Source organism: Peromyscus californicus, unplaced genomic scaffold (assembly GCF_007827085.1).
Source record: "Peromyscus californicus insignis strain IS unplaced genomic scaffold, ASM782708v3 Scaffold_7__1_contigs__length_154581171, whole genome shotgun sequence".
Taxonomy (NCBI): domain Eukaryota; kingdom Metazoa; phylum Chordata; class Mammalia; order Rodentia; family Cricetidae; genus Peromyscus; species Peromyscus californicus.
Genome location: NW_026294595.1, coordinates 32,513,080 through 32,539,548, shown reverse-complemented (window position 1 = coordinate 32,539,548; position 26,469 = coordinate 32,513,080). Strand labels below are relative to the sequence as shown.

The window sequence follows — 26,469 nt, the reverse complement described above, 5'->3', positions numbered from 1 at the left end:
ATACTTTTTATCAAAAGACAGATATCTTTCCTTTATAAGGTCACATACATAAATTAGAAAGCTTTAAATGTTTGACTAATTTAATTGACATAATTTAGTTTATGTGCATAGACTGGTATCTATGCCATTGACTGTCATATCTATTCATGTGGGCTAAGGTAGATCTTTCATATCAAGTAAGTTGCAGCTAAGCAATTAATAACATAATGGCCACTAACTCTTCAGAGTTGATGATTGCATAATTACTCTGCTGCTGATGAAAGTAATCCAGTGGGCCTATTTTTTATCTGGCCTCTATATTTGCAAAAAATATTTTCTCTTCCCTTGGCAAAATTCTGACAAATGTTTCTGATGTGTTCTTTTTTTCCAGTTTGTATCCATTGTTCTGCATTCTTTTCCATGGAAGACTTGCATATCTCATTTAATACAGCTATGTAAGAAGATATTTTCCAAATAAACTATGTGAACATATAAATGAAGAATGACTCCCAGGAAATGTGAATTTTTAGGACCTGAGATAATCTGTCACTAAGAATTGATATGTGTAGTAGGAAAGTGAATGCTGCCTGTCATTTTTTTTGTTTGTTTTCTTTTGCTTTTGAATGTGACTGCAATAACCTCAACTTAGCACATCAGGGGAAGTGTAGTCAACTGTGTTCTATTATTTAATCCAGAAAAGAGAAGATATTCCAGGTCTTTTAAAGTCAACTTTAACTTCTGTTTTTACTTTCTTAAGAGTTCATGTAACTAGGTCATTTCAGATTGGAACTCATTTTATTTTAAATAGCAAAAAATGAATATAACATAAGAAGGCAAGCAGATGTGACTCGCCAGGATAACTAATATTTAGGACTTAGCCTGAGAGCTTAGAAATAAGAAGTCTGTACTCTAACTCGCCTGGATACCAATGGCTTCATGTAAATGACTGCTGCCTCATGTCAGAGTGATCCACTCAATTCTGTTAAGAATTAGAACTGAAAACTTAAAGTAATTAATTATATAACTCATAAGCTGTTCAATTTTAGTTATGACAGAATTAAATAATAAAATGAGGACACTATGAAAAAACTGACAAGATGAAAGTAGTTATGATAAAGCTTCTCTGCATGCACTGAATTCATATTTGATTCATATTTAATCTTCTTACATCAAATAAAACTTTCCAGCCATCTCCTGACCAAAAAAAAAAGAAAGAAAAATGGACAAAGAAAAATCATGCATCTTATAAAGTGCTTTGGATCATCTGCACAAACTCAAAAATTACTAATTCTACCTTGACTAGTTCAACAAATCTTGGAGACATGAAAATTAACTATGACCTCCTCAAAGCCAATTGAGGTAAAACCCATTTATTAGGAATTTTAAATGACTTCATTCATTGCATACATACAATTATAATTGTTAGAGTAATATATGTGTTAAGGGCAAAAAAACCACTTAAATATATGTGATTTTGTTGTCTGAACTCTAGGAGGTAGTTACTATTCTGTAAATCAATTGACACTACAACTTAAGTGATATTCACTTTAGAAATACTTGGAAACTACTTAGATTTGATAATAATAAGAGTATTCTGTGAAACTAATTATCTGAAGTGATTGTTGTATGACTTATCTTCAAACACAACTCTATGATTTTTATCAAATATCATTTTTACTCTTTGCTGATTACTGTTATAGACCATGAGTGAATTCAAGATGTTTAGAATTAATATAATGGTAAGTGATACAACCACTTTAATATATTTAAAAGTATAATTACTACAGATGATACTTTTATGAATGAAGTCATAAACATATTCATATGGAGAACTGTGGTGGTCTGAATAGGTATAGTCTCCATAGACTCATGTGTTTGAATGTTTGGCCCATATGCAGTAGCACTTTAGAAGGTGTGGCCTTGTTAGAGGAACTGTGGTCTTTTTGGAGAAAGCATGTCACTGTGAAAGTGGGCAATGGGTCTCATATATGCTTAAGTTACTCCCAGTATGACACACAGACTCTTTCTGCTGCCTGCGGATCAAGATGTAGAACTCTCAGGTCCTTTCCCAGCACCATGTATGCCTGCATGCCACCTACCATAATAATAACGGACTAAACCTCTGAAACTGTAAACCTGCCCCAAATAAATCTTTTCCCTTATAAGAATTACCTTGGTCATGATGTCTCTTAACCAACTAAGACAAGAGCTATCTGATCCTGGTCTTCTGTTATGCTTATTTTATATGAAAGATCACTGTCTTGCTAAAAAAAAAAAAGGGGGGGGGGAGTGTGATCTTTATCAAATTAATAAAGAATATTTTTAGGTATCTAAAACGTGTACGAATTGGGCCATACTATGAATATATATATATATATATATATATATATATATATATATATATATATATAATGACCAAAGAAACAGTAACTTCTAAAATAGAAATATTTTACTTCAACACAAAAATTATTCTAAAATACTGTTTTTATAACAGCTGCAATTTATGTAAATATTTAAGAGAAAATATTTCATAACATATAAGATTATTGACAAAATATATAAAGATCAACTCATGCACTGAGCACAGGTCCCAGTCCCACTGCCTGGATGCCTCCCAAACAGATCAAGCCCATCAACTGTCTCACCCATTCAGAGGGCCTGATCCAGTTGGGGACCCCTCAGCCATTGGTTCATAGTTCATGTGTTTCCATTTGTTTGGCTATTTGTCCCTGTGCTTTATCCAACCTTGGTCTCAACAACTCTAGCTCATATAAACCCTTCTCGTTCTTGCTAATTGGACTCCCAGAGATCCACCCGGGGCCTGGTTGGCTGTTTGAAACCTGGGGCCTATGCAGGATCGCTTGGCTCGGCCTGGGAAGAGGTTACTGGACCTACCTGGACTGAGTCTACCAGGTTGATCTCAGTCCGCGGGGGAGGCTTTGCCCTGGCGGATGTGGGAATGGGGGGTGGGCTGGGGGGAAGGTGAGGGGAGCCGGAGGGGGGAGAACAAGGGAATCCGTGGCTGATGTGTAGAACTGAATTGTATTGCAAAATAAAAATAAAAATTAAAAAAAGATATAAAGATCTATGAATTGATAAAATGACAAAATATCCAAAAGTAAGTAAATCAAGAATATTAGTTTTAAAAAATATAAAAGCTTTCTTCACAGAAGAAATTCAAATATCAACAATAAAAATTACTGAAGACGTCGACTCCTTGAGGACGAAGCAAGAGAAATAATGAGACAGCGATGAAGAAAGGCGTATATGCAAAATCCAAGAAAGGGAAATTTAGAGTTTGATTTAATAATGTAAGAGCACAAGAGATGGTTACATGAAAAAATATCACTAAATGCGGAAGAGTGGGTAGAAAGATAATAAGAGCCAGAGGATCAGTGAGTTTGTTGTGTGATTGTGTTTCCTGGTCAGAAAATCCTTTTCTATGTCAATGAGTTTAAGTGTGTTTCCTACTTTCTCTTCTATCAAGTTCAGGGTATCAAAAAACTCATATGAAAAACTAGGCAGTATTGTAGACACTTCCTAATATGTGTAGATCTGTGTCTTCTGGACACAGCAGGGCAGTTACACCTAGGAATTAACAGTGGTTGTAACAGAATGCACAAGACCCATGCAAGCTCAAGCCAGACCAAATCTCAAGATAGAGAGGGGAGTTGCCTATGAAGTCCGATATCTATCCAAAGAGCTACTGGTAATGAGAGGGGATGTTGGTTTTCTTTAAGAGTGTAAGCCTTTGTAAGTTAACCAGGACTCACTGAAAAGTCACATATTTATGAATATATGGGCAGGACAAATTTAACTCAATGTGTGAAAAAACAAAAAGAGGGCACAAAGATGAGTGAGTAGGGAAAGGGGATTGATCTTGGAGGAGTTGGGAGAGCAGGTGAATATGATTATAACACAATGCCTAAAATTATCAAAGAACTAATTAAAATATTTTGAAAAATTCAAATATGAATAAATGTCAACAAAAGAACTGAAAATTAAAACCAATCCACTGCCACACATAACTAAATAATGCAACACTTTTGATGGAAGCATTCATCAACATGGAATGCAGCTCTCATACACACTTCAAAATTTAGCTTCTTAAGGCACCATAAAGATTAATAAATATGTGCTATCAAATAAGAATACAATAAAAATGATTTATCATTTCCTCATCATCGTGTCAGATGCAATGAGTGATGGATCAGGATTACTTTGTGGAAAAGCATTTATTAAATAATAAAAAGACAAAATTCACCCTAGTTAGTTTCCTTTTAGAAATGCTGTGGTCTTTACTTAGAAAGTCATGTTAAACCAACCAATAAATATTTTAAGACTTCTAAAATTTTTCATGCTGTACATTTTGCTGAAAATGTCAAACCTATGGGTATAAAAACACATTTTCATGACTTCCCAAAGAAAATGGTTTGCATGCACAAATGTCTATCACATATTGTATCTCAACAAAAAATCACCATACTGAAATTATTTGTATTTTCTATATGCAGATCCAACAGATAGGAATGAATATAGGCCTGAAAGTTCAGCAGTGGCCTGATGATAAATACTCAAATAGGCTGCCTTTTATAAGCTGGTAAGCTGATTTTTCTTTTCCTTTTTTTTTTGTTTCTTTTTTCTTGTATGCCTGTGTTTGTGTGTTAATTTTCAGAGGGAGTTCCAGGATTCTTCTCTAAATACAGAGCTTGTTTTACCTGGAATATAAATGAGATCACTGCACCATTGCTGAAGAAGATATGTTGCTTCCTGAACATAAAATCCTTTGGAGGTATGTTTCTAGGCTCTTCCTATTTAATTTCCCCTTTGTTCCTGTTCAAAGCAAGATCACAAACTGTCAACTGAGAAAAGGAGAACCCTGGGGTAATATTCAGGTAGCTGTTTCTAGCCTGCTGGCATCCAGCTAGAAATTCACCTCCCCAAAGAAAGAAAATCAATATTAATAGAACAGCAACTGTTTCAAATATGTGGTTTTATGAGTACACTCAATTTTCAAGTTCCTAAAATCTCTGCTCGTGACCAACAGGATGAAAAAGAACACCCACATTTACAAGGCATGTTCTATGAAGAGTGATTTCTACTTATATCACTTCATTTAAAAGGATTTGCTGGGGCAATCAGATTGGCTCTATCTGAAACAGCCAATTACTAGTAAAAACTGCCTCAGGCCTTAAGGGCCTATGGGCTTTAAAATCCGTGATGCTAGACAGAGTATTGGCATCCTTAAGAAGACAGCCAGAAAGCACACTAAACAAGTACCAGAAATCTATTCTTAACAGTGCTACCAAGTGACATTGCTCCTCATTTACACTCTAGGTATAGATGGAATTAGAAACACACCCATGCTTTCAAAGTAGCCAAATGGCAGATGGGCAAGGGCCAATAGAATAGGGACATAAAATAAACAGCAAAGTAATCAGACAAAAGTAGTTTGAATGTGTAGCTCTTCACAGACTCCTGTCAAACATGTAACAAATCAGGACTCGGAAAATATAGACATCGACAGGTGGAAAACTACCTTTATTGTACGTATTTAGGAAATTTGTACTAGACTGTTTTGTGTCTTTACAATCATTTAGTCCTAGGGAGGAGGATTGCATTACAGTATACTTCTATAACTATATAAAAGCTATAAAAACTGGTCATGCATAAACCAGTGGGACTTTCTTTCCAGGCATATGAACAGTGCCATCACCTTTTATTTTACCTATGGGTGCTTAACCTGGTTCTGGATAATAAAGGACCTGGTTCTGGATAATAAAGGAACTGGTTCTGGATAATAAAGGAGGGGCAGAGTTTGGGATGTGATTCTCTGGTATAAGCCACACACATCTAAGTAATTCAACAGAAAGCAAAACAAGGTGGCTCCCATCTAAATGCATGCTTTATTTGTTAGTTCTTCAAACTACCCAACAAATATTTTTAAGCTATACAAAGTAAGAGAATTTTTTTTAGATACTAGAAATATTAATCCTAGAAAGACTTTAGACAGAGATAAGTATCTAAAGCTAACACGACACTGTAAGTCACTACTGTGACAAAATACCCTGATCAGAAAATAGCTTAGGCTAGAAAGGTGGCTTACACTTCAATATCATAGTTCATAATAACAGAGAAGTCACAGTGGTAGGAGCTCAAAGAAGCTAGTCATGCCACATTCACTTTCAAGAGCAGAGAGAAATAAATGCATGCAGGCCTGCTTGCTTGCTTTCTCCTCTCTTATACAAGATCCATTGCCTTGGGGATGGTGCTTCCCACAGTGGGCTGTGTCATCCCTCATCAACCAATGCATACAAACCTGTGAGTTCATTACAGTGAATGAAATGATTTTAGTCATGCATGTAAAAGCCTGTATTTCCCTTTTACAAATTCATTTATTGAAAAAAAGTCACACAGTCAGAAACTCATCACTCAGAAAATAATAAGCACTTTTGTCATTTTGACTTTATACTGCAGAATCTATCAGAATTTATAGCAAATTAAATAATGATTAAAATCTTTATTATAAAAATGACATATTCCTTGCTTCCTGAACATTTTTTTCCTATCTGATTCAGGGTGACCTGTAACATGACAAAGCTATTTTTTGTTTAGAGTCATCTAGATAGAGCTTCTGATCTTACTTAAATTCTCTCTTGCCTATTGAGAAGTTATCATTTCATATCTTTAACTTCTCCCTTTGCAGGCAGATTGCTCTATTTCCTTAATGTAGAGTGTCAACCTATCAATGGCCCTTATGAAAATCTTAAGTAATTTAAATCCATTCCTGGCATCTCTGTTTTTCCGATTGCAAAGGTATAAGCCTGTGTAGTAGAAACAAGAACATTCCAAGTGCTCATGAATGAGGTGGAAAACAGGCACTTCCTGGAGAAACAAACAGCTCTGCTCTGCCTTCCAAAGTCTTTAGTTCAGATAGAGACTGATTGATATGAACTCTGAAACTGATCTTTTTTGTGCAGTTTGAAAAATAGTTGTCATTTGTCTGTTTTTTTACTCAATTAAAAATTATACAAAATGTCTAATACTGAGGCTTTAAGATCAATGCCCTGCAAAGAAGACATTTTTGATGCTAAGCAATTTGATATGGCAGAAATTTAAATGCCTTAAAAATGAACATAAAACTTGTCTCCCAAGTGTCTTTTCCTGCAGTGGGACAGGGATAAGCGTTGTCCAAAGTTTCTCTATTTATAGGAGTTCAAAGTTTACCATATGCCAAAAAGTAAGGACAATCTCTGCTTCCTTCCCTAAACTTTCATTAACTAAACTCATACATACCACAAGAGTAGCATTCATGATGGTAACAGTAACAAGCTTGTAGTTTTGTCATAGGACATAGGTCATTACTTTCCATCCTTAGAGATTAACACTGTGTGTGTGTGTGTGTGTGTGTGTGTGTGTGTGTGTGTGTGTGTGTGTGTTTGCGCACACCAAACAGACATTTAAGTATGCTGTATGTTGTTCCAGCTCATTGAACTCCTTGAAAAATCATTTACTGTCCTCAGTCCCCGACGCCCCACTCTCCTATAGAAAAGGATATGAAGGTTTTCAGATCATATGAGCTTACTGCAGGCTCACAATCCTGTGATTATCCCCTGTGACTTTCACCCCTTTGCATATTAATTAATTTGTATGCCTTTTCTTCTTGTCAGTTCATTTCGGTCAGCCTTCAGAGACTGGAAAGGAAAGGTTCCTTAGCTCACCCGAGCATTACTTTCCACCCACTATTTCCATTGCGGATTAACCCATGGCATGTGTTTCCAATAATCCCCAATCACTCACATTGTTAATGCAAGCTTCATGTAACTCCCCATATAAAACATTTCTTTCTTTCATTAGTTCTTTATTTATATCATAACTTAAATGTCTCTATAAGTAATGTTTTTCATTCAAGAAATACCAACAAAATAATATGGAAAGGTTATATAAATGTCACTGCTTTCCTGCAGATTTTACATGTTCTGTTGAACTCTGTGAACATCTGGACAGAATTTCTACTATAAAAAAAATACTTCTAGTCACAAAAGAGTGTTTCTTGAAATAGCATTTTGACTTGACACAGAAGGGCCTTGAAAAAAGAGTATGAAAAGGTCCTTCTAATCACATGTTCACATACACAATGCCTCCATTTTTCTTTCTGATATAGAATTCTAGACCATAAGAAGGTCCATACTGACTTTTCTATTCTTCGTGTTTGTTTATTATGAAATTAGTTACTGGCATTATATATAGCTTTAGAAATCAGTGCATGCCATTTAGAATGCAAACTGCGCTTTTAAGCTATGTAACAGATTATATTGCAGAAAAGAGTATGAAAGTGTGAATTCCTTTTGTTCTTAAGGGTTACATAAGAAGGTCACTGAGTACCTTGAAGAAAATATCAAGGAAAGAACACACAATTTTTTTTGTTAATATAGCCAAAATACTTTAAATTTTATTTTGATATTCAGGTCTATATTTTGATACCTTGAAGGGAATCATATTTAACTTGCAGCATTAATTAATTAACTATAAGCCTGGCTAGTCGTGCATTGCTGATCTTTATACTGTAATTTTCTGTTATTTCATCCGCATTTTAGTGCATCAATATTTGGTCTTTCTCTAGAAATAAGTAACATGACTGTTGGAAAAATCATAGAAAATTAAAATGAAACCAATAAAAAATCCCACAATATCCTACCATTTCTGGAATTGAATTATTATACTATCTCTTATTACTAAAAATATTCTTTCACATAAGTAATATTTAAGTGTTGAGAAATTTTATAAATAAAAATTATAATAAAAATATGATAATAATCATTCTTACAACCCAACTGTAGTCTCTATTTGCTTTTAGTTTTATGCAACTATGTCTGTGTAACTAAAGTAGGAAGCCATTTATTCAGTACCTTTTCATTACTTCTTTTCTTAAATTTATTGACTGTTTAATAAATCACCCTATTTAAATACAAGTTAAAAGTTTCCTGGTATATATTAAAATAAATTTGAATATCTGTAGGAATTTCATTATTTGGGTAGAGAGTAAAAAAGAGATGGAAGACATTTTTAAAATGTCTGTTAAGATTTTTTTCTCATTTTAGATGAATATTACTTATCACAAAACTTACTCGTACACAATTGTCCATGATATATTAGTAATTAATAGCATTTTATCTTAGCTCTTAGGATAATAAGAACAATGAAACAGACATTCAGCATGTTTAAATTTTTACTTTCTTTTTTAGAGGAAGGAAAATATCGGCATTGCATACCTGGGGATATGATGTAGAAGAAATCTTTAAATTCGTCCATCCAAACTTCTGCCAGTCTTCTGTTGTTCTTATTAATAACATGGCCAGTGCCACCAGGGAATGTATATGGAGTTGCCTTTCGAAAAACATGACCGACATGAGAGCAAGTCACAATCTCCAAAGAGCCTCCACATTGCCAGATCTAGGGAAAAAAACAATCCCATGTAAGAGCTAATGGGAATTACACAAGGAGAATACATAGAATGAACAAAGCTTAGGCCATACCTTACAAATGTTACACATTTCAACAAAATATTATATAGACACAGAATTTTGTGCTAGGAAAATTACATTTTACAAACAAAGATCATCTCTTTGAACATGTGTAGCACTGGAATTTTGGAGCTAATATGTTCCTCTTTTCATGTAATTATAGTAGGTAACCCACGTTATAGTGTCCAGTAGTTATCCAGTTAATATTTAGTAGATAATTTAGTATCAAGATTCTGATATGAGTGAATCTCATTGTGAATTGATACAGATATCAATGCACTGTCAACTAAATTTGATTTGAAGAAAAATCTATCAATTATACTCCTTCCATTTGGGATTGTAAATGCTTACCCAGTCCCAGCCATCAATTTTTTTCCTAAATCTTTTACAGTTGAATCTCATTACTCTTACTAACATTCTGGGATTCTTTTACTTCTGCTAACCATGTATGTATCCTTCAAAATCATTTTTATCTAGGACATTCTTTGGAGAGACTGAGTATTGGTTTACTTTTGCACCATAAACATTATTTTAGTAAAGAACTAAGAGTGTTACATTGTGAATACTTATCTATTCAAGAAAAATATTTTTAAGGAAAGATTCTTTGAAACCAGGAACTCTTGGAAAACATACCTTGGATTTCTTGATATTCTCAGATCTACTTTGCAGTTGAAGGCAGGTATTATATAAAGTTTTCACAAGTATTTATTTCAATAAAATTTTATTGTATAGCTAAAGGCTTTACTAGTATGTTAAGCCTCAGTAATGGTGTATAGAGTGGTCTCCATGTCAATCAGTTCTACATGTGTGTATTCAATCAATTAAGGATTAAAAGCATTGGGAAATGCTATTTTATTAAATATACACAGGCTTTTTTGTTGTCAAAAATAACTAATGGGCCAGTACCATAGCTCATATAGTAAAAGTACTCTCTCTGCAGCTTGACAACATGAATTCAATCTCTGGAACCTGAAAGGTGGAAAGAGAGAGCTGATTCTAGTAAGTGGTCTTCTGAGATCCACAAGTATGTGTATCATAAATGTACTCTCACACACAAAATAATGTAGCAAAATAAGAGAAATACAAAATAAGAACTATTGCATAGCAACATTTGCATTGTACTAAAAATTACAATCTTCAGATGTTTTGAAGTACACAGAAAGGTATGAAAAGAACATATGCAAGTATCTCGACTTTTATATAATGGAATTGAACAGTCACAGTTCAATGACAGGACTTGGAAGTAATTGCTCCTATCCCCATACATATAGAAGATGGGCTATGTGAGCAGGATTATACTAATGGAAAAGATGAGAAATCCAACATTTAAGTAGAAAGCAGAATAGTGGGCCTCTTTACCCCTCTCAAAAGGCAAGCAGATTTTCCTAAAATATTTATAGGTTCATAACTCCTCCACCCATTGAGCATGAAATCTACACCCCATCTTTTAATTGCAGAAATGTTTAATTCTTCTTTCATTTAAGTGAAGATAGTTGATCTTTCTCCCCACAATGGTAAATCAAGGTTTACAGATCAGTCTATGCACATCCCTTATATCTTATAAATGTGTCTGACTTAATCATCCTCTGTTATTCTCTTGATATCATGACTTCACCCTATAAATTGCACACCATGACTTCAGAGTGGGCATCTTAAATACCCAAAGCCAATGAAAAAAATCTATAAAACATGAAGAAATCATAAATTGATTAACATTCACATCCAGTATATTTCATTTACACCTATGTAAAATAGCATAAACCGTATTTTATAGATACATCACATCTTTTTTTTTCATTTGTTTTTCTACTCATTGTGAAATGATGCTCATTTCTGTTCTTTCTTAAAATAAGCATGGTAGAAGCCACAAATGTTTATCTAGATGAGTTATGTAGGAAACTCCATTTTTGGAATCTCCATTCCTATGTGCTACTTCCCAGTTCTCCCTTCTCTAAAACTACCATGTAAATGTTGGTCTCCATTTCCTTTCATAGGCTTGAAGTCGGTCTCGTTTGTTGTATCAACATAGAAATTATCTAAATTCTGACAAGTTCAACTTTATATCCCAAACCTAGACTTTTCCAATGGGACATGGATTAGTATAGCAAAACCTTTACTGAATACTTATATTTTTGTTTGCCTCAGAGATAACGAAATATGCCAGTCCATAGTTGAAGTTTTGAATCCACCCTCCTCTACCAGTATGATCTTATTTTGTCCCAGGAATTTACAAACTGTTATTAAATGATTCCACCAATCTCCCAGATGGCTGGTCAAATTAAATAAGAAATAAAGTAAAAATCACAGTCATTGTCATAACTGATTTATCTATCTATTTTTTAAAACACATTCAACCCATTAACCAACCTTGATAGTACTGCCTATAAAATAATTTACAGAATATTCATTTACTTATGATGCTACTACTAAATACCAGATCCTGGCTAGATGATGACTTCAACAACAGAAATGTAGTTTTAATGTCTGAGATGTTGGGACATCTATCATCGTGCTGCTAGAATGATAACCTTCTAATGAAAGCATTCTTCCTGGATCATAAATGGGCACCTACTTGCTGTCTCCTCAAAGACTCATACAGAGAAAGCTATGTTGTCATTTCCTCTTCTTATAACATACCCAGGTCTTTCAGATTAAAGCTCCACCTTTGTGAACTAATGGTCAACTGCTTACAGAGCCATTCTTCAGGTACAGTCATATGGGGATTCTGCCCTTCAACATATGAATGTTGGGGGAATATAAATCAAATCACAACACAGCTCTGTCTTCAATGTCACCATCCTTGACCTAATTTGATTCTCTTGTTATTCAGTTGCTTCATCAATGATTGCTCTCTGAAATTTTATTTTGTTCTAAGAAATCAGAAAGGTTTTTAAAAACTTAATCATGTGACTTTGCTTCACTGTTTAAATCCTTCACTGGTTTCTCATTGAACTGAAAATATATACAAAATTCTTTCACAGTTCCTCTAAGAGGATACATAATTATTTCCCTCTATAAAAACCTATTTGCTAGAATCACATTATACATTTTATTACACATCAAAGCCTTTTCACATGCTTACTCTATACCTGTGTAATTCTGTCATGCCTCTTTTCCATTAAATGAAATGCCTCTTCCTTGTTCTTATCCTAGCCAAAGCATCATCCCACAGGATACATTTCTACATGCTGGAGAGATACCTCAGAGATACCCCAACTCATGAGTTAAAGCCCCAGAAACCATGTGGATGATGTGCCTGCATGGGTATGTGCACAAAACCCCACATAGACACTCACATATACACATAAGTTAAAAAGAAAATCTTCAAAAGATTTTTAGAATAAAGATTTTCAGTGTCCATATATTTTTTCCTTTCTCACCTAGGATGTAGACTACAAAAAAAGCAAAGATGCCTGGTTGTTTTGTAGCTCCAAGAGCCAGATATCAAGTTATGTACATCTCAAAGCAGCAAATCAATTAATATGTTGCCTAAATGAGCAAATGGACAATTTAAAATTTAACTACCAAAGTTAACATGAAGGAAAAAAAATCACTGCCTGAAGAAAGAGGAGATAAGCACATTTGGGATGCAGATACGTCATATTGTGATGTATTTGAAAACTAAGGATTAAGACAAATTACTTCATCAAATGTGAGCTGTTTCATAGTTCTTGGAAACTGAGAAAGTTATTTAGAGGGCACCATATAGCACAAAAGGAAAATAAAAAAAACAATTCACAGCTCACGGTGAACGAGGTTGACTGACACTATAGCAGCTTTACAAGCACTAATGACAGACTTATACGGAATCTCACAGCAATCTCTCATTCCCTCAAAGAAACATGATTTAGCAAAGTTCTCAGCATTTTCACTATAACCATGGTTTTCTTAAAAGTGACAGGAATTCAGAAAAGTAGCATAGTACGTAGTGAGCCAAGGAATTTAAGGTCCTTTCATTATTATAAAGAGTTCTATATTAGCAGTAAGAAGGATTTCCCTTCTTTTTCAGTGATTAGACAAAAAAAGAAAAAAAACAAGAAATGGGGTTCAGTGCAAAAAAATAGAATCCTATGAATAGTAAATAGGCTAGCTATTCCAGTACTGCCATTTGAACAGAGAAAAATGTGCTTAAAATGCTCTTGGAAAAATCATCAAGCATGCAATAAAAGCTCATTTCTAGTGTAATAAAAATGGTGTCTAATCTAAAGAATCTTGGGAGTGGGCTTGATCTGATGGTATAGCAGAACTGACAGGTCAAAAGATGAAGTGAATTAAAGCATGTCTAGCTTCAACTTGTTTCTGGGCCTTATATATAGAATATGGTGCATAGAAAGAGAGCTATGGACTAGTAATATAGCTCACCAGCAACTGTTTGCACAAATAAGGAAGACAGTTGGTAGCTGTCTGCTATGAAAGAGACTAAGTGAGACCATTTCTCTCTGCAGACTCTTGGGAGTGAGAGAGGTTTTTCCAAAGCAAAGCACAGTTTTAAGAAAATGATGACAAATGAGCATTGAAGATGATCACTACCAAGAGCAGGTGGATCTATATGTAGCCAATCACAATCATAAGGTACCATATTACACATGATCTGCCATTTCTCCAGCCTGCTCTTTCTCCTGACTTGGATGGAGAGAGAGATCAACAATATACACTCAAAGATCTTCTGTCAGCTTGGGCCTGTGAGTAAGAGACACACGTGTCCGCTATTTTTGTTTACATAGCAAGGCCTTTACAAAGAACAGAGGGATTTTGAATAATTGGAAGTCATCAGAAAACGATAGAATTTATCCTAAATGACAAGCATTAGCACTGTAAACTGCTATCTTTCAAAATATAAAAACATAGGAGTAAAAAATAAATCATTATAAGTACATAGTAAGTGTACACCACAGCAAATTCAGATTGTACAATGAGTCATCAAGCAGTGATTGACACCTGTCCTCAGAGTTCTCGCTCTTTACTTTTATATTGCAAATGTGCATTAGCACTGGGGTTATGTGCAATGTCCAGGAGGCTCTGTATCCACTCTGTCAATTCCTGGCACTCTCACAGCTTGTGGTCTTATGAGTTCTATGTTAACAATAGGGCTCAAGACATAGTAACCCCAAATATGTGAACTTGACATTTGGGGAAAAAAAAACTGTTGAAACCAAAAGGTAAGTCTGAGACACTCACCCCCCGCCACCTTTCTCATATGACACATGGTAATAAAAAACGTTCTCTGACATGCATAACCTGAAAATCAGCCATATGACTCTCATTCTTTCTCAGCCCATGCTTCAGGCCTAGGTAAATTTGAACAAACAAATCTTGCTATATCTTTTTACCTTCAATTCCTCTCTCTATTAAATTAGATCATTCACTTTAGTCCATTCTTACTTCATGACTCATTCATTTCATTTTAATTAAAATTAAAGTGTATATATAGCATTACATGAGTCTTTGGTTCTCATTTCTGAAAATTTCCCTCTCAGATAACAGTTTTATTAATACCTTTTTATTTCATCTAGTTATCTGTCATGTGCAATAGCAGTATCAGTCATCTGGAATCTAGTAGAGTGAGGAAAAGATACTAATCTCTACCCACTACACTCTGAGCATGCACACACAACAGACAATGGGATTATTGAAGTATTGTGATCCCAAAAAACTCTGGCCTTTCTGCCTTAATAGGTAGGGGAGTGCTGGTTTTATGTTATATTGCTAAATGGTGAAGATAAATTCTATGCGCAAACACAAATGTAAAATTCCCAATAATGATTACTGATTTATAAAGCAGGATAGAATCTTCCTTTGATTTTTGTCTCTTAAATATGCTTATGAGCTTTACTGGTGGTGGTGGCAACTGTTCAGTATCTCAGTAAATATTGAGACCTGGAATTCAACTCATCCCCCATCAGTGCTCATAGACTATATCATAAATATTCATAGTACATTTCTTTTGGCAAACCTTCTCAAAAAATGAAGATATAAAAATAGGACTGCATAGTAATATCAATACTAAGCTAATATAAATGTAATACACTTAATTGATCAAATATTGGCAAAGAGTTGCCATGCTGTGGGATGGTCTGTATGTCAAATGTGTTGCTCTGATTGGTTAATAAATAAAACACTGATTGGCCAGTAGCCAGGCAGGAAGTATGGGCGGGACAAGCAGAGAAGAGAATTCTGGGAAGTAGAAGGCTGAGTTAGAGAGACACTGCCAGCCTCCGCCATGACAAGCAACATGTGAAGATTCCGGATAAGCCACGAGCCACGTGGCAAGGTACAGATTAATAGAAATGGGTTAATATAAGATATAAGAACAGTTAGCAAGAAGCCTGCCATGGCCATATAGTTTGTAAGCAATATAAGTCTCTGTGTTTACTTGGTTGGATCTGAACAGCTGCAGGACTGGCGGGTGAATGAGATTTGTCCTGACTTTGGGCCAGGCAGGAAAACTCTAGCAACATTGCCAAACACATTGATACTAGACCAGTGGTTTTTAACCTTCTTAATGCTGCAACTCTTTAACATAGTTACTCATGTTGTGGTAACCCCCCCACCATGAAATTATTTCATTACTACTTCATAACTATAATTTTGCCACTCTTATGAATCATAATGCAAATATCTGATATGGAGGATATTTCATTTGCAATACCCACAGGTTGAGAACCACCTCTCTAGACAAAAAATGAGGAAGTTGAAACATAAATTTCAATTTAAAGTATGTGGGTAACAAGCCCAGAATCAGGGTTTTATGTTGACTCACCCCAACATCCACTCCATCTGTGATCTGCTGGAGCAAGGGGGTAAGGGTAGGGGTGTTTGTCCTGTGGACCCAGGGCTGCAGGATCTTCAGGACATAGGACAGCAACAGGCTGTCCAGGAAGAGTTCTAGTGAGGGCGCGCAGTGTTGACGGTGTGGCAGAGACCAGGGACCTCAAACCAGACCAATAATTCTTTGCAATGAACGTTTGCATGTAAAAATGTATGGATAAAGGGGTTTACTGCGTGACTCACTGTTTCACAGTGCAGCATCCATCATGAGATTTTCCCTTTTTTCCTCTCTTGAATTTTATTTTTTGTTTTACTCTTGGGGAGATAGAGATGGATGGGATCAGGAGGAATGATGTGAAAGACACAAAGAATAAATAAAAAGAAAGTAAAAATAAAAGTATGTGGGCAAATCTTACAAACTGCACGGAGTGTGACTACCTTAATGATTACTCTGTCAGTTTCTTTAGTAAATATTTTGGACGAAAGGCTAAAAACATTGCTAACAAATAGAGGAATAATAAGACCCCGAGGAAGAATGTGCATGCCAGGTGTGGACACTTGCCTCTGGGAATCACAGCACCCTGGGAATTATGCAAAGGAACATGAGTCAAAATCAAAGCATGTACTATGAAACAAACAAATAGAATTTCCGTTTATTGACAAGTCTCTCTGTAGTCCACCTTTCCCTGAAACTTACTATGTAGCCGAGGAAGACTTTTAAATTTGGATTTTCCTGTATCTACCTCCTAAATGCCTGTATCAGAGGCCTGCAATGCCAGACTTGTATTGCTGGTTTAGGCTAATACTAGGGCTTGAACCAAGAACAACGCACACAGTAGGTGATCACGATCAACTGAGCGACAATCATAACCCAAACAGGAATTTTCTACTGTCACCTTCACTATCTATGTATGTGTGTAAAACTGTCAGTGCTCATGCCCTTAACTTTTCCACTGGAAAGAAATTGTGATCATAGAAACTACTTGAAGATTCTGTTGCTTAATTTAGGAACAAGTAAGTAGTAGCACACACCTTTAATCCCAGCACTTGGCAGGCAAAGTCAGGCAGGTCTCTGTGAGTTGGAGGCCAGCCAGGTCTACAAAGTGAGATCCAGGACAGGCACCAAAACTACACAGAGAAACTCCGTCTCAAAAACAAAAGAAAACCAAACAGACAAACAAACAAAAATTAGGAACAAGTAAAATGATTGCTTATCTAGCATTTAATTTTGTTGTTGATATAGGGTTGCTGAATCTTGTCTTTTGAAATAAAACACATTAAAATCTTGAATTTTACATTTTTTAAAAAAATATAATATCAGTGTCTTAACAGTTTAGGTACACAGCGATGAGTTTAAAAGCATAGTCAATTATTTTTCAACTAGAATACAACATTATATTTTCTGAAGTTATTTTATAAGAGCTGAACAAATAGGATAAACTGAATAAAACATTTGTCTCTTCCACATGAACTGGTAATGCCCAGATTTCTTTGTATCATCAAGCAAATCTGATTGTTGTTTCTGAGGCTTTCAACAGATTAATATTTATGTATTATATCTCTGTCAACCAAATTTGACTGTGTATAAAATATAGTCTTTTATCCATAGAAAATTAAAGCTAGTGTGTTTGTTTCCAGATTTTTTTTATAAACTTCCTTTGATGATTCAGAGTTAATCAAAATGTAAAATGTCCATTGCTCATTTGATTATCTACTTGATTTTCTCCCCATTGCCAAAAGAAAATTAACTAACTGACTTTATCTTTTTCATGTGTTTTGGCACCTACAGCAGTGACATTCTAATTAAGGATCATACAGTTCACAAACAGCTGGTTGTGGTGATTCATGATTATAAATTCAGAGCTCCAGAGGTTGAGGCAGGGGAACCCCTACAAGTTTAAGCCTAGCTAGGCTATACACTTAGTCCCAGGCTAGTGTAAGCAAGAGTGAAAGACCTTGTCTCTAGTAAGTAAATAAATAATAAAGATAATTGTCATAAGCCGGCATCTGAAATTGTACTTCAAGAGGAACTGTTTCTGATTTAAAGTTGTGCCAGGCTGATACAGATAGCTACCTGTTTTATTCTGAGTTTCACCTTCTTCCCTGTCTGTAACCATCTCTGCAATGAACCATTGTTTATGACCTCCTCAATTATAAAAATAAATGGCATATAACGGAGGCCACTCGGATCAATGGTTATGAGTGTGTCTTCAGATGCTGAGATTGGATTCCTGCTCAGCCCCTTACCAGCTGAGTGACCTCACTTGTTTTCTTTCTATGCTTTAGGTTGTAGGTAATAAAAAAGATTGGGAAGATGTACCCAAGAGGGCTGTTGTGATGATTAAGGCAAACTAGGACATGTAAAGATATTTAGTCTTTATATGGAAAATGAATTTGAACACAGTAGACTGGAGAGATGTATTAAGGAGTCATTGCAATAATCTAGGGGCGAGATGATAATGTCCTAGGGTGATGATAATGAAACAGAGAGGCGTGTAATAGCCTGACACAATTTGGGGAATTAAAATTATGAATTAATGCATATGTTTCTCGAACCATTATGTCCTCTATTAGGCCTAGTTCACATGCTTGTTCCTGTAAAGAGTCTTTGTCTATCCTGTCTTTCATTGATCTGTTTTCAATGAAATATAACATGCACTACCTATCTCTATAACATGCCCCTCAGCTCTTTATTCTCAGTTCCTTATATAATTAAATATTTGTATTTGATTTTAGATGTTTTATTTATGCATACTTGTATGGGACTATATAAATATATATATATATATATATATATATATATATATAATATCTTAGAAGCATCATGTTTTACTTTGTAAACCTGATACATACAATTTAGGTATTAAACCAAAAAAAAAACCACTAAATTTAAAAAGATCAGCCAGTAGTCTATGCTATAACTAAAATAAAATGTAAGTCTAATTTAGGTTCATAGTATATACTGATTGATTTAATTTATTAAAAACAACAAAGTGAAATATGGAAAACTGCATGATATCCCAAAACATGCCTATCATATAACTGAATGAGAAGCAAGAGTTGTTGCTTTCATTGTCCTTGCAAAGATAAAAAATGGTAATACTGATAGTATATATTATAGTCACCATTAGTACCTCACTCTCCATTTTGTACACACACGGGGGTGCTGGAGAGAGAGAGAGAGAGAGAGAGAGAGAGAGAGAGAGAGAGAGAGAGAGAGAGAGAGTAGATGGATGACAAACTTTTTGATTCTTACAGTTGTAACAAATTCTACAAAAGCTTCCACTGGTACAAAAATATTCATGAAGCCACTATTCTTACTTGATAGTCATGTGATATTCACTAGGAAGTTTTGCTTCATTTTAGCATAAAACTTGGCAGCTTTTCTGTTTTACTGATTTTTTTGCTCGTGCAATATTTTGATGATATTCTTTCCCCTACTTGGGTAAGTTAAATTTATCTTACCTATACTAGAAGAACACAATAGAAAAAAAAAACATTTTTCGGAAGCTGGGGAGATGGTTGAATAAATGCCACACTGGAATGAGAACCTAAGTTCAATGCCTAGAACACACGTGAGAGAATGAACATGGTGGTTTACGTTTATAATCTTACCTCTAGGAATACAGAGACTGGTAAATGTCAGAGTCTAACTAGCCACCCAACCTACTCACTTGGCAAGTTCCATGGCAGTCACTACTCTTGTCTCAAAAAACAAAGTCTGATTCGTAGGTGTCATGCCTGGGTAGGAATGTTAGTTCTGTCCCTCCTTTAGAAGCTTGCTTGGGAGCTTCTGGTGCCACCTTGCAGAGGGAGGAGGCATTCAAGGCAGTTCCTGGTCAGGTGGCTGTGGGCCGTGTCTCAGGTGCATGGTATCTTCAGCCATAGGAACTTAACTTCTACCTCTTGGGGGCAACAAAAGGCAATAGTAATATTCCGTGATATACTTTTGTTAGATGGTTTATGGCTTTTGATGGGGGAGCATTATTAGACTTAGATGTAAAATTTCATTTAAATTATACATTCACATTTATGCTTATAGAGACTTATGTGTATTGTAGGGCTAGGGGAGCTAGTTAATAGTATGATTCCTTATGACTCTTTTCAGACATCCTTATTGTTATTCTAGCCTCATTTCTCCTTCTGCATTTATCTCCCTCTCTAAGTACAGCCCATTTTTTTCCCTCATTTCCTTCATCAGACACTTCTACCCTGCTATTTCTTCCCCTACTGATCCCTGACCCAGGCGGTGGTCCCTTTTTACTTTTCTGGTTTCTGCAGTTATTCCAGGCTATGCACTCACATTTGAGACCAACAAAGCACTAAAGCCCTAAGGATGATGCTGTGGCTGTAACCCACTATTTTCTCATTGGACTCAAGACCCACTCAACAAGAGGAAATCATGCCTGGAACTAGAAAACTAGCCAACTGCTTGAGGGTAGTGAAGTCATGGATCTTAGAAGAGAACATACAACCACTAATTTTTTTTAACCCAGCATAATCCCTAACTACATTCTAAATATTTCTCTTCATGCCCAGAGGAAAGTGCGGTCCTTATCCCTCATTAAGCAAACTTCTCTTTGGAACACACAAAGATCATTACAGAAAACCACAGTGAATCAAAATGCAGAGTTGTGGAGCCCAGTCTCAGTGCATACATCTGCAAAACAAATCCTGCACCCAAGGCTCGGGAAATGTTGCCAAAGATGGGGAGCCAGAATACCAGACAGTTTTATGTGAACGACAGAAGCTGCACCCATAGAGTCCTACCAACCTGACTGCCAAGACATCGGATAAACCTGGTTAACAACAATGGACATGCTAATGTGGGTGGGGGGAAGACAAGGAGACCTCAGCTTCACACAAAGAGCTACTGGCAACTAAGGAATGATGAGTGGGCGAAAAGGCTTTTCCCTGAGAAGATCACAACACTGGTTAGCAGATAACAAATGATTAACACTGAAAATCTGCATATGAGTAACATTATACAGTCTGAGATGTCATATTAAGGAACATACATGTATATATGCATACATATGGGCATGTAACAAAAATGAATGAGAAAAAAAAGGTCAGTAAATCAAAGGGACTAAGAAGGGTTATATACGAGGGTTTGAAAGGGGAAAGGGGAGTGGAAAACAATGTAATTGTATTATAAACTCAAAAAATAAAGTAAGAAAACAAAAAAATGTAGATGGCATCTGAGCACAGGTGAGGTGGATACCTGGTCTCCACATGCAATCCATACACATGCATGTGCATCCAATGAACACACACACATTACACACACACACACACACACACACACACACACACACACACACACACACACACAGGAGAAGGGAAAGTGTAAAAAGGGTGGTCCTGTCAATCTCATGAAATGATACATTTCCCCCTCCTGTGAATTATTTTTTGTTTTATATAGGTCTCAAACTTTATAAAACTAGTAAAAACACCAAGCATGGACATGTATCCTTGTAATATGAGTGCAACCAAGCTGAGGCAGGAAGACAGGGAATTCGAATTCAGCTATGTCATGCCATTTGTCCTATAGCTCTTTCTTAAACTGTGGGTCATGACTTCATATGGAGATAACGAAACTGAATGTTTGGCCACAAAAGTTTGGCAAGAGTAAAAGTCTTCTGAATGCACATTGACTGAAAGATTAATTCAAAATCAGATATTTACTGTATCCTACGTGCATCTGACAGTACTCACCATTCATTTGCACTGCAATGCCCAACTTTATCATAGCATTGGTTCTGTAATACATACTCACTCATTGTACTGTGAATGCTGGCTGTGACAGTATGCGACACCAAGCTTTCTGAAGTAAACCAGCTTAGGTTTGAAGCTACTGCATACAATGACTAACATTTGTTTTTACTGTATATTTAAAGTTTTGTTCAGAAAAGAATGATTTAATTATGGAAATCAAGGATAATATTTTCCTATCACCACTGCTTGTCATGTAAATATCAACTAAGCATAGCTTTGGATTGTATTACATTAGAATGCTTGACTTTTAAATTGTTGGCTGAGTTGCTGACTTGAGTCTCATAAAAATACTAAATAAATTTTGGCATGGAATTAAGGCAAAATTTTCAACACTTACTGAAATGGCCCTACATAAAATTCTGCCACTTTTGTACTATGTATTTACTCAAATAAACCATTAACAATTATAAATTTAAAACATTGCTAAATTCTGAAAGACACTGAATATATTTGATGTCCTAAAACAATAGTTATCAACCTTCCTAATGCTGTGACCCTTTAATACAGTTTCTCATGTTGTGGTGACCCCAACCATAAAATTATTTTCGTTGCTACTTCATAATTATAATTTTGCTACTCTCATGAATTGTAATATAAATATCTATTTTCCAATGGTCTTAGGTGACCCCATGTGAAAGAGTCAATCAACCCCAAGGGATCAAAACCCATAGGTTGAGAACTAATGTCTTAAAGTATCAAAATTTCATCCAAGGTTTATTTTTTGCATAGAATAAACAAATACATCTATTTCATATGTTTGAAAATTTTATCTTTAGTAAATGTTAAAATTAAGTACATAACAGTATAATTTAAATTAAATGATTTATTTTCAGTAAATGTTTAATTGATATATCGATTCTGTATATATCTCTGTACTTGTAGTCATGTAAACATATTTTCTTGTAAGAATGACTTACTTATGGTATAAGAAGCTCTGATATAGTACATAGTGAGTTCCAGGACAACAAGGGATTCCCAGAGAAACTATATCTCAAAATGAAAGAAAGAAAGAAAGAAAGAAAGAAAGAAAGAAAGAAAGAAAGAAAGAAAGAAAGAAAGAAAGAAAGAAAGAAAGAAAGAAAGAAAGAAAGAAAAAGAGAGAAAGAAACCCTGATATTTTGTTTCTAAAATGTCTAGTTATAAATGTCTATTCACTTTTTCTCTTCCCAAGGATTTCCCATCTTAGTTTAGCAAAGAACTTATTGCTAAAAGCAGTAGATTAGAGTTGTCCCTTTACAACATCTACTCACTTTCTAGAGGACACAGTTAATTGGATATAAAATAGGTTTCTCATGCAAGTTTGAGCCAGACCAAATCCAAGCAGAGAGAGTGAAAGTAGACATAAAATCACATCCAAAGCCTAGGTGTTGTTGGCAATTGTTAGCTGATGGGAATGGGAAGGTCAGGTTCTGGAAAAATGTTGCTACAGGTAGGTCTGCCAAGCTCTGGTAAAAGGCCACACACCCATGAATTTAAGGGCAGCACAATGTGGATTTGATTCATGGGGGTGGGGATAAAAGAGCTCAGAAGGTTATGTGGTAGGGAAAAGAGAGTGTGTCTGGATGGAGTTGGAAAAAGAGGTGAATCTAGTCAACACTACTGTACAAAATTCTCGAAGAACTGATTTTTCAGAAGGCTTTAACCTTAGCTGCTCTGTTTGCTGTGCCGTTACCCTGACCGTTGGGTGGTACTGGACGAAAGCTTAGGGAAGAAAAGGAAAAGTATAAAGTAGAAAAAGAAAACAAACAGGTATTCTTTTATTGAGCATAGAACTAAGCTAAACTACTGCATTGAAACTAAATCACACACACACACACACACACACACACATACATATATATATATATATACATATATATGTGTATGTATATCAGGGTGTTCTATATGAATGGTAAGTAGTAGTGGACCTGATGGAGTCTTTCATACTGTTTTATATTCTTAAACGAAAAGCCCATCCTCTACAATTTAATTCCCAGTGGAGATACTCCTGGTATGTACATGCCAACATTTTATCATGTATACACTATTGATACTTTTGCCTTTCAACAACTTTCTGTCCCTGCAATTTTCTGACCTTGAGAATTGGTGTATGACAGCTCTGCATTTTCTAGAGTTATTATTCTACATCTTATTAGGGCTGCTGCTCTTAGAAAAACCCATCTCTCCTTTAGATCTACAGGGCAACCCATGGCCATGACTGTGTTAGGGCAAATCTCTATCTTTTGCTTAATTTAATTGTATGACTAGAGCAGGCTGGTAATGAAGAATACAAAGTAGTCTCCAGGATGAAAATCCCTCAACATAAGGTAGTTCTACTAAAAAAAAAAAAAAAAAAAAAAAAAACTAGTGACTAGATTCTCATACTAAAATTAATAATAATAATTTATTTGCTATGATGTGGGTGTCACTAAGGAGATAACTTTGGTAAAAACAGAAATGCATTACATAGAAAAACAGTCTTACTCTTCTATCTTCAATAGTTAATAATCTTAAAGCCTAAGAAGTCCTAGAAGTTTGGGGAAATTTAACAGCATATTTAAGGGGAAAATTTTTTTAAAAAGTCAAAATATTAGACTATGTGATTCCCTTGTTTCATAATTAACATCATGAATAAATCTCAACTGTGACTATGTAAATGTTACCAAATACTCAAATACTGGGAAAACGAGCCTGTGGCTTGTCTCAGGTGGGACACTTAGCGCTTATATATTGGTTTCATCCCGTGTCTGATCATAATATTGTCCGAAATCAGGAACATCTGCCTTTTCTTGTCACAACGCTCGTGACAGCTGCGTGAGGCTGCCCAAGAACTCATGTCCAAACAGCCCCCTTTAAATATCAGTAGACCACATGGGTACCCAGCTGCAGTGTGTGGCATCTCTTGCTCTTCTACAGATGCCAAAAATATATACAAAAAACTCAGAAAAGAAAAAATCCTGATACCACAGAAAATAGTTGCCCTTCTGTTCCTGAGATTCCCTACCATAAATCCTCACGTAACTTCAGTTGTCTCACATTAGTTGAAGTGAGGTCTCCTGTGTAACTTGTAAAATGGTCCTCCTGTGGAACTTGTAAAGTGGTCCTCCTGTGTAATTAGTAAACTGGTAAAGTGATTTGCCAGCATGACAATGGATTTGAGGGCTGGGAGTGACCTCTTTCTCCTCTCCAGCATTTTCTCTCAGGATTTGGCTGGCATCTATTCAGCAAATACACATTGGCCATTGACTTTGTGTCAAGCACCCTACTGAGCAGAGAAGGAATAATAAAACATGGTTCTTTTTTCAAGTCACCCATAGGCAAGTAGAATTGTAAATGGTAGAACTGGGCATATCAAAGTCTACTGGTCTACTTGCATTTGACAGTAGAACAGCAGAATTGTAAATGGTAGAACTGGGCATATCAAAGTCTACTGGTCTACTTGCATTTGACAAGGAACTGACGGGAGAGGGTATCACTCATGCTAAGCCTACTCTGTTTATGGCCATGATTCATAACCCCTTCACTGGAATCTGCTGCACCTTTCTTGTAACAGACATGTGAAAACATTTTACAATGTTTTATTTCAAATAAATACATTTTAGGTAAGAAAGGGGGGCACAATAATTCTAATGCTGTCAATGAAAAACTATGGTTCTCTTTCAAAAAGTATCTTGCAGATAAGTTTTTATGAAGTAAGACAAGTACGAAAGAAATTAAAAAAAAACTACATTGGTATATGCCAAGTGTTCATTGAAATGACCTCAAACCCCACTGTGAGTGAATGATATGATACTAGTTACAATTTTTATTAATAAATTAAATTAATAATAGTCAGTGTCAACAACATTACAGATTAGAAATAAGTTCATAAACAATTATAAGAAAGCTAAGGGTGTAGGTTAGTGGCAATGCACTACCCTAGAATGCTCTATGCCCTGTTTACATCATCAACCATGTGGCTGGTGAGTGTGTGTGTGTGTGTGTGTGTGTGTGTGTGTGTGTGTGTGTGTGTACAGATACATGAAACAACAACATTTAACATTTTACTCTGCTCACATAGTTAGTGTAAATAGCATTTTCCCACCCAACATGATACTTAAAGCATAGTAAGGATAATTTCTTCTTCTCATTTCCTATCCTTGCAAGATATCATCCTTTGAAATTTAAAGTTACTTGCTGTTAAATGTTTTCTGAAGAAGCCATGGTTTGTAGGAAACCTTTGCCTCTTATTGAGCCCCAATGTCAGTTCAATCTTCTCTTCCACGTTTCTTGAGATAATGAAGGCTAGACTAGACCTTCAACTCATTTACAAAGAAAAATGTCTCAATCAGATTTAGCTTCCTCCAGCCTTCTTCAGGAAGATATTTTTATGTTTTTCTCTAAGGTTAAACATTACCCTGGACTTCAAGAACTCAGAATACAGAATACAGGTGTTGGACCC

The 26,469-nt window shown here is 35.5% G+C and overlaps 1 protein-coding gene across 5 annotated transcripts in view; it reads right to left on the bottom strand.

The window, feature by feature from the left end:
• The window catches only part of Galnt13 (polypeptide N-acetylgalactosaminyltransferase 13), a 584,813-nt gene that overhangs the window by 185,410 nt on the left and 372,934 nt on the right, over positions 1–26,469 (bottom strand). For all 5 annotated transcript variants that reach the window (XM_052726141.1, XM_052726138.1, XM_052726140.1 and 2 more), the window contains one exon: positions 9,252–9,432. In XM_052726141.1, coding sequence (XP_052582101.1) covers positions 9,252–9,432 — 181 coding nt within the window. The remainder of the gene's footprint in view (positions 1–9,251; positions 9,433–26,469) is intronic.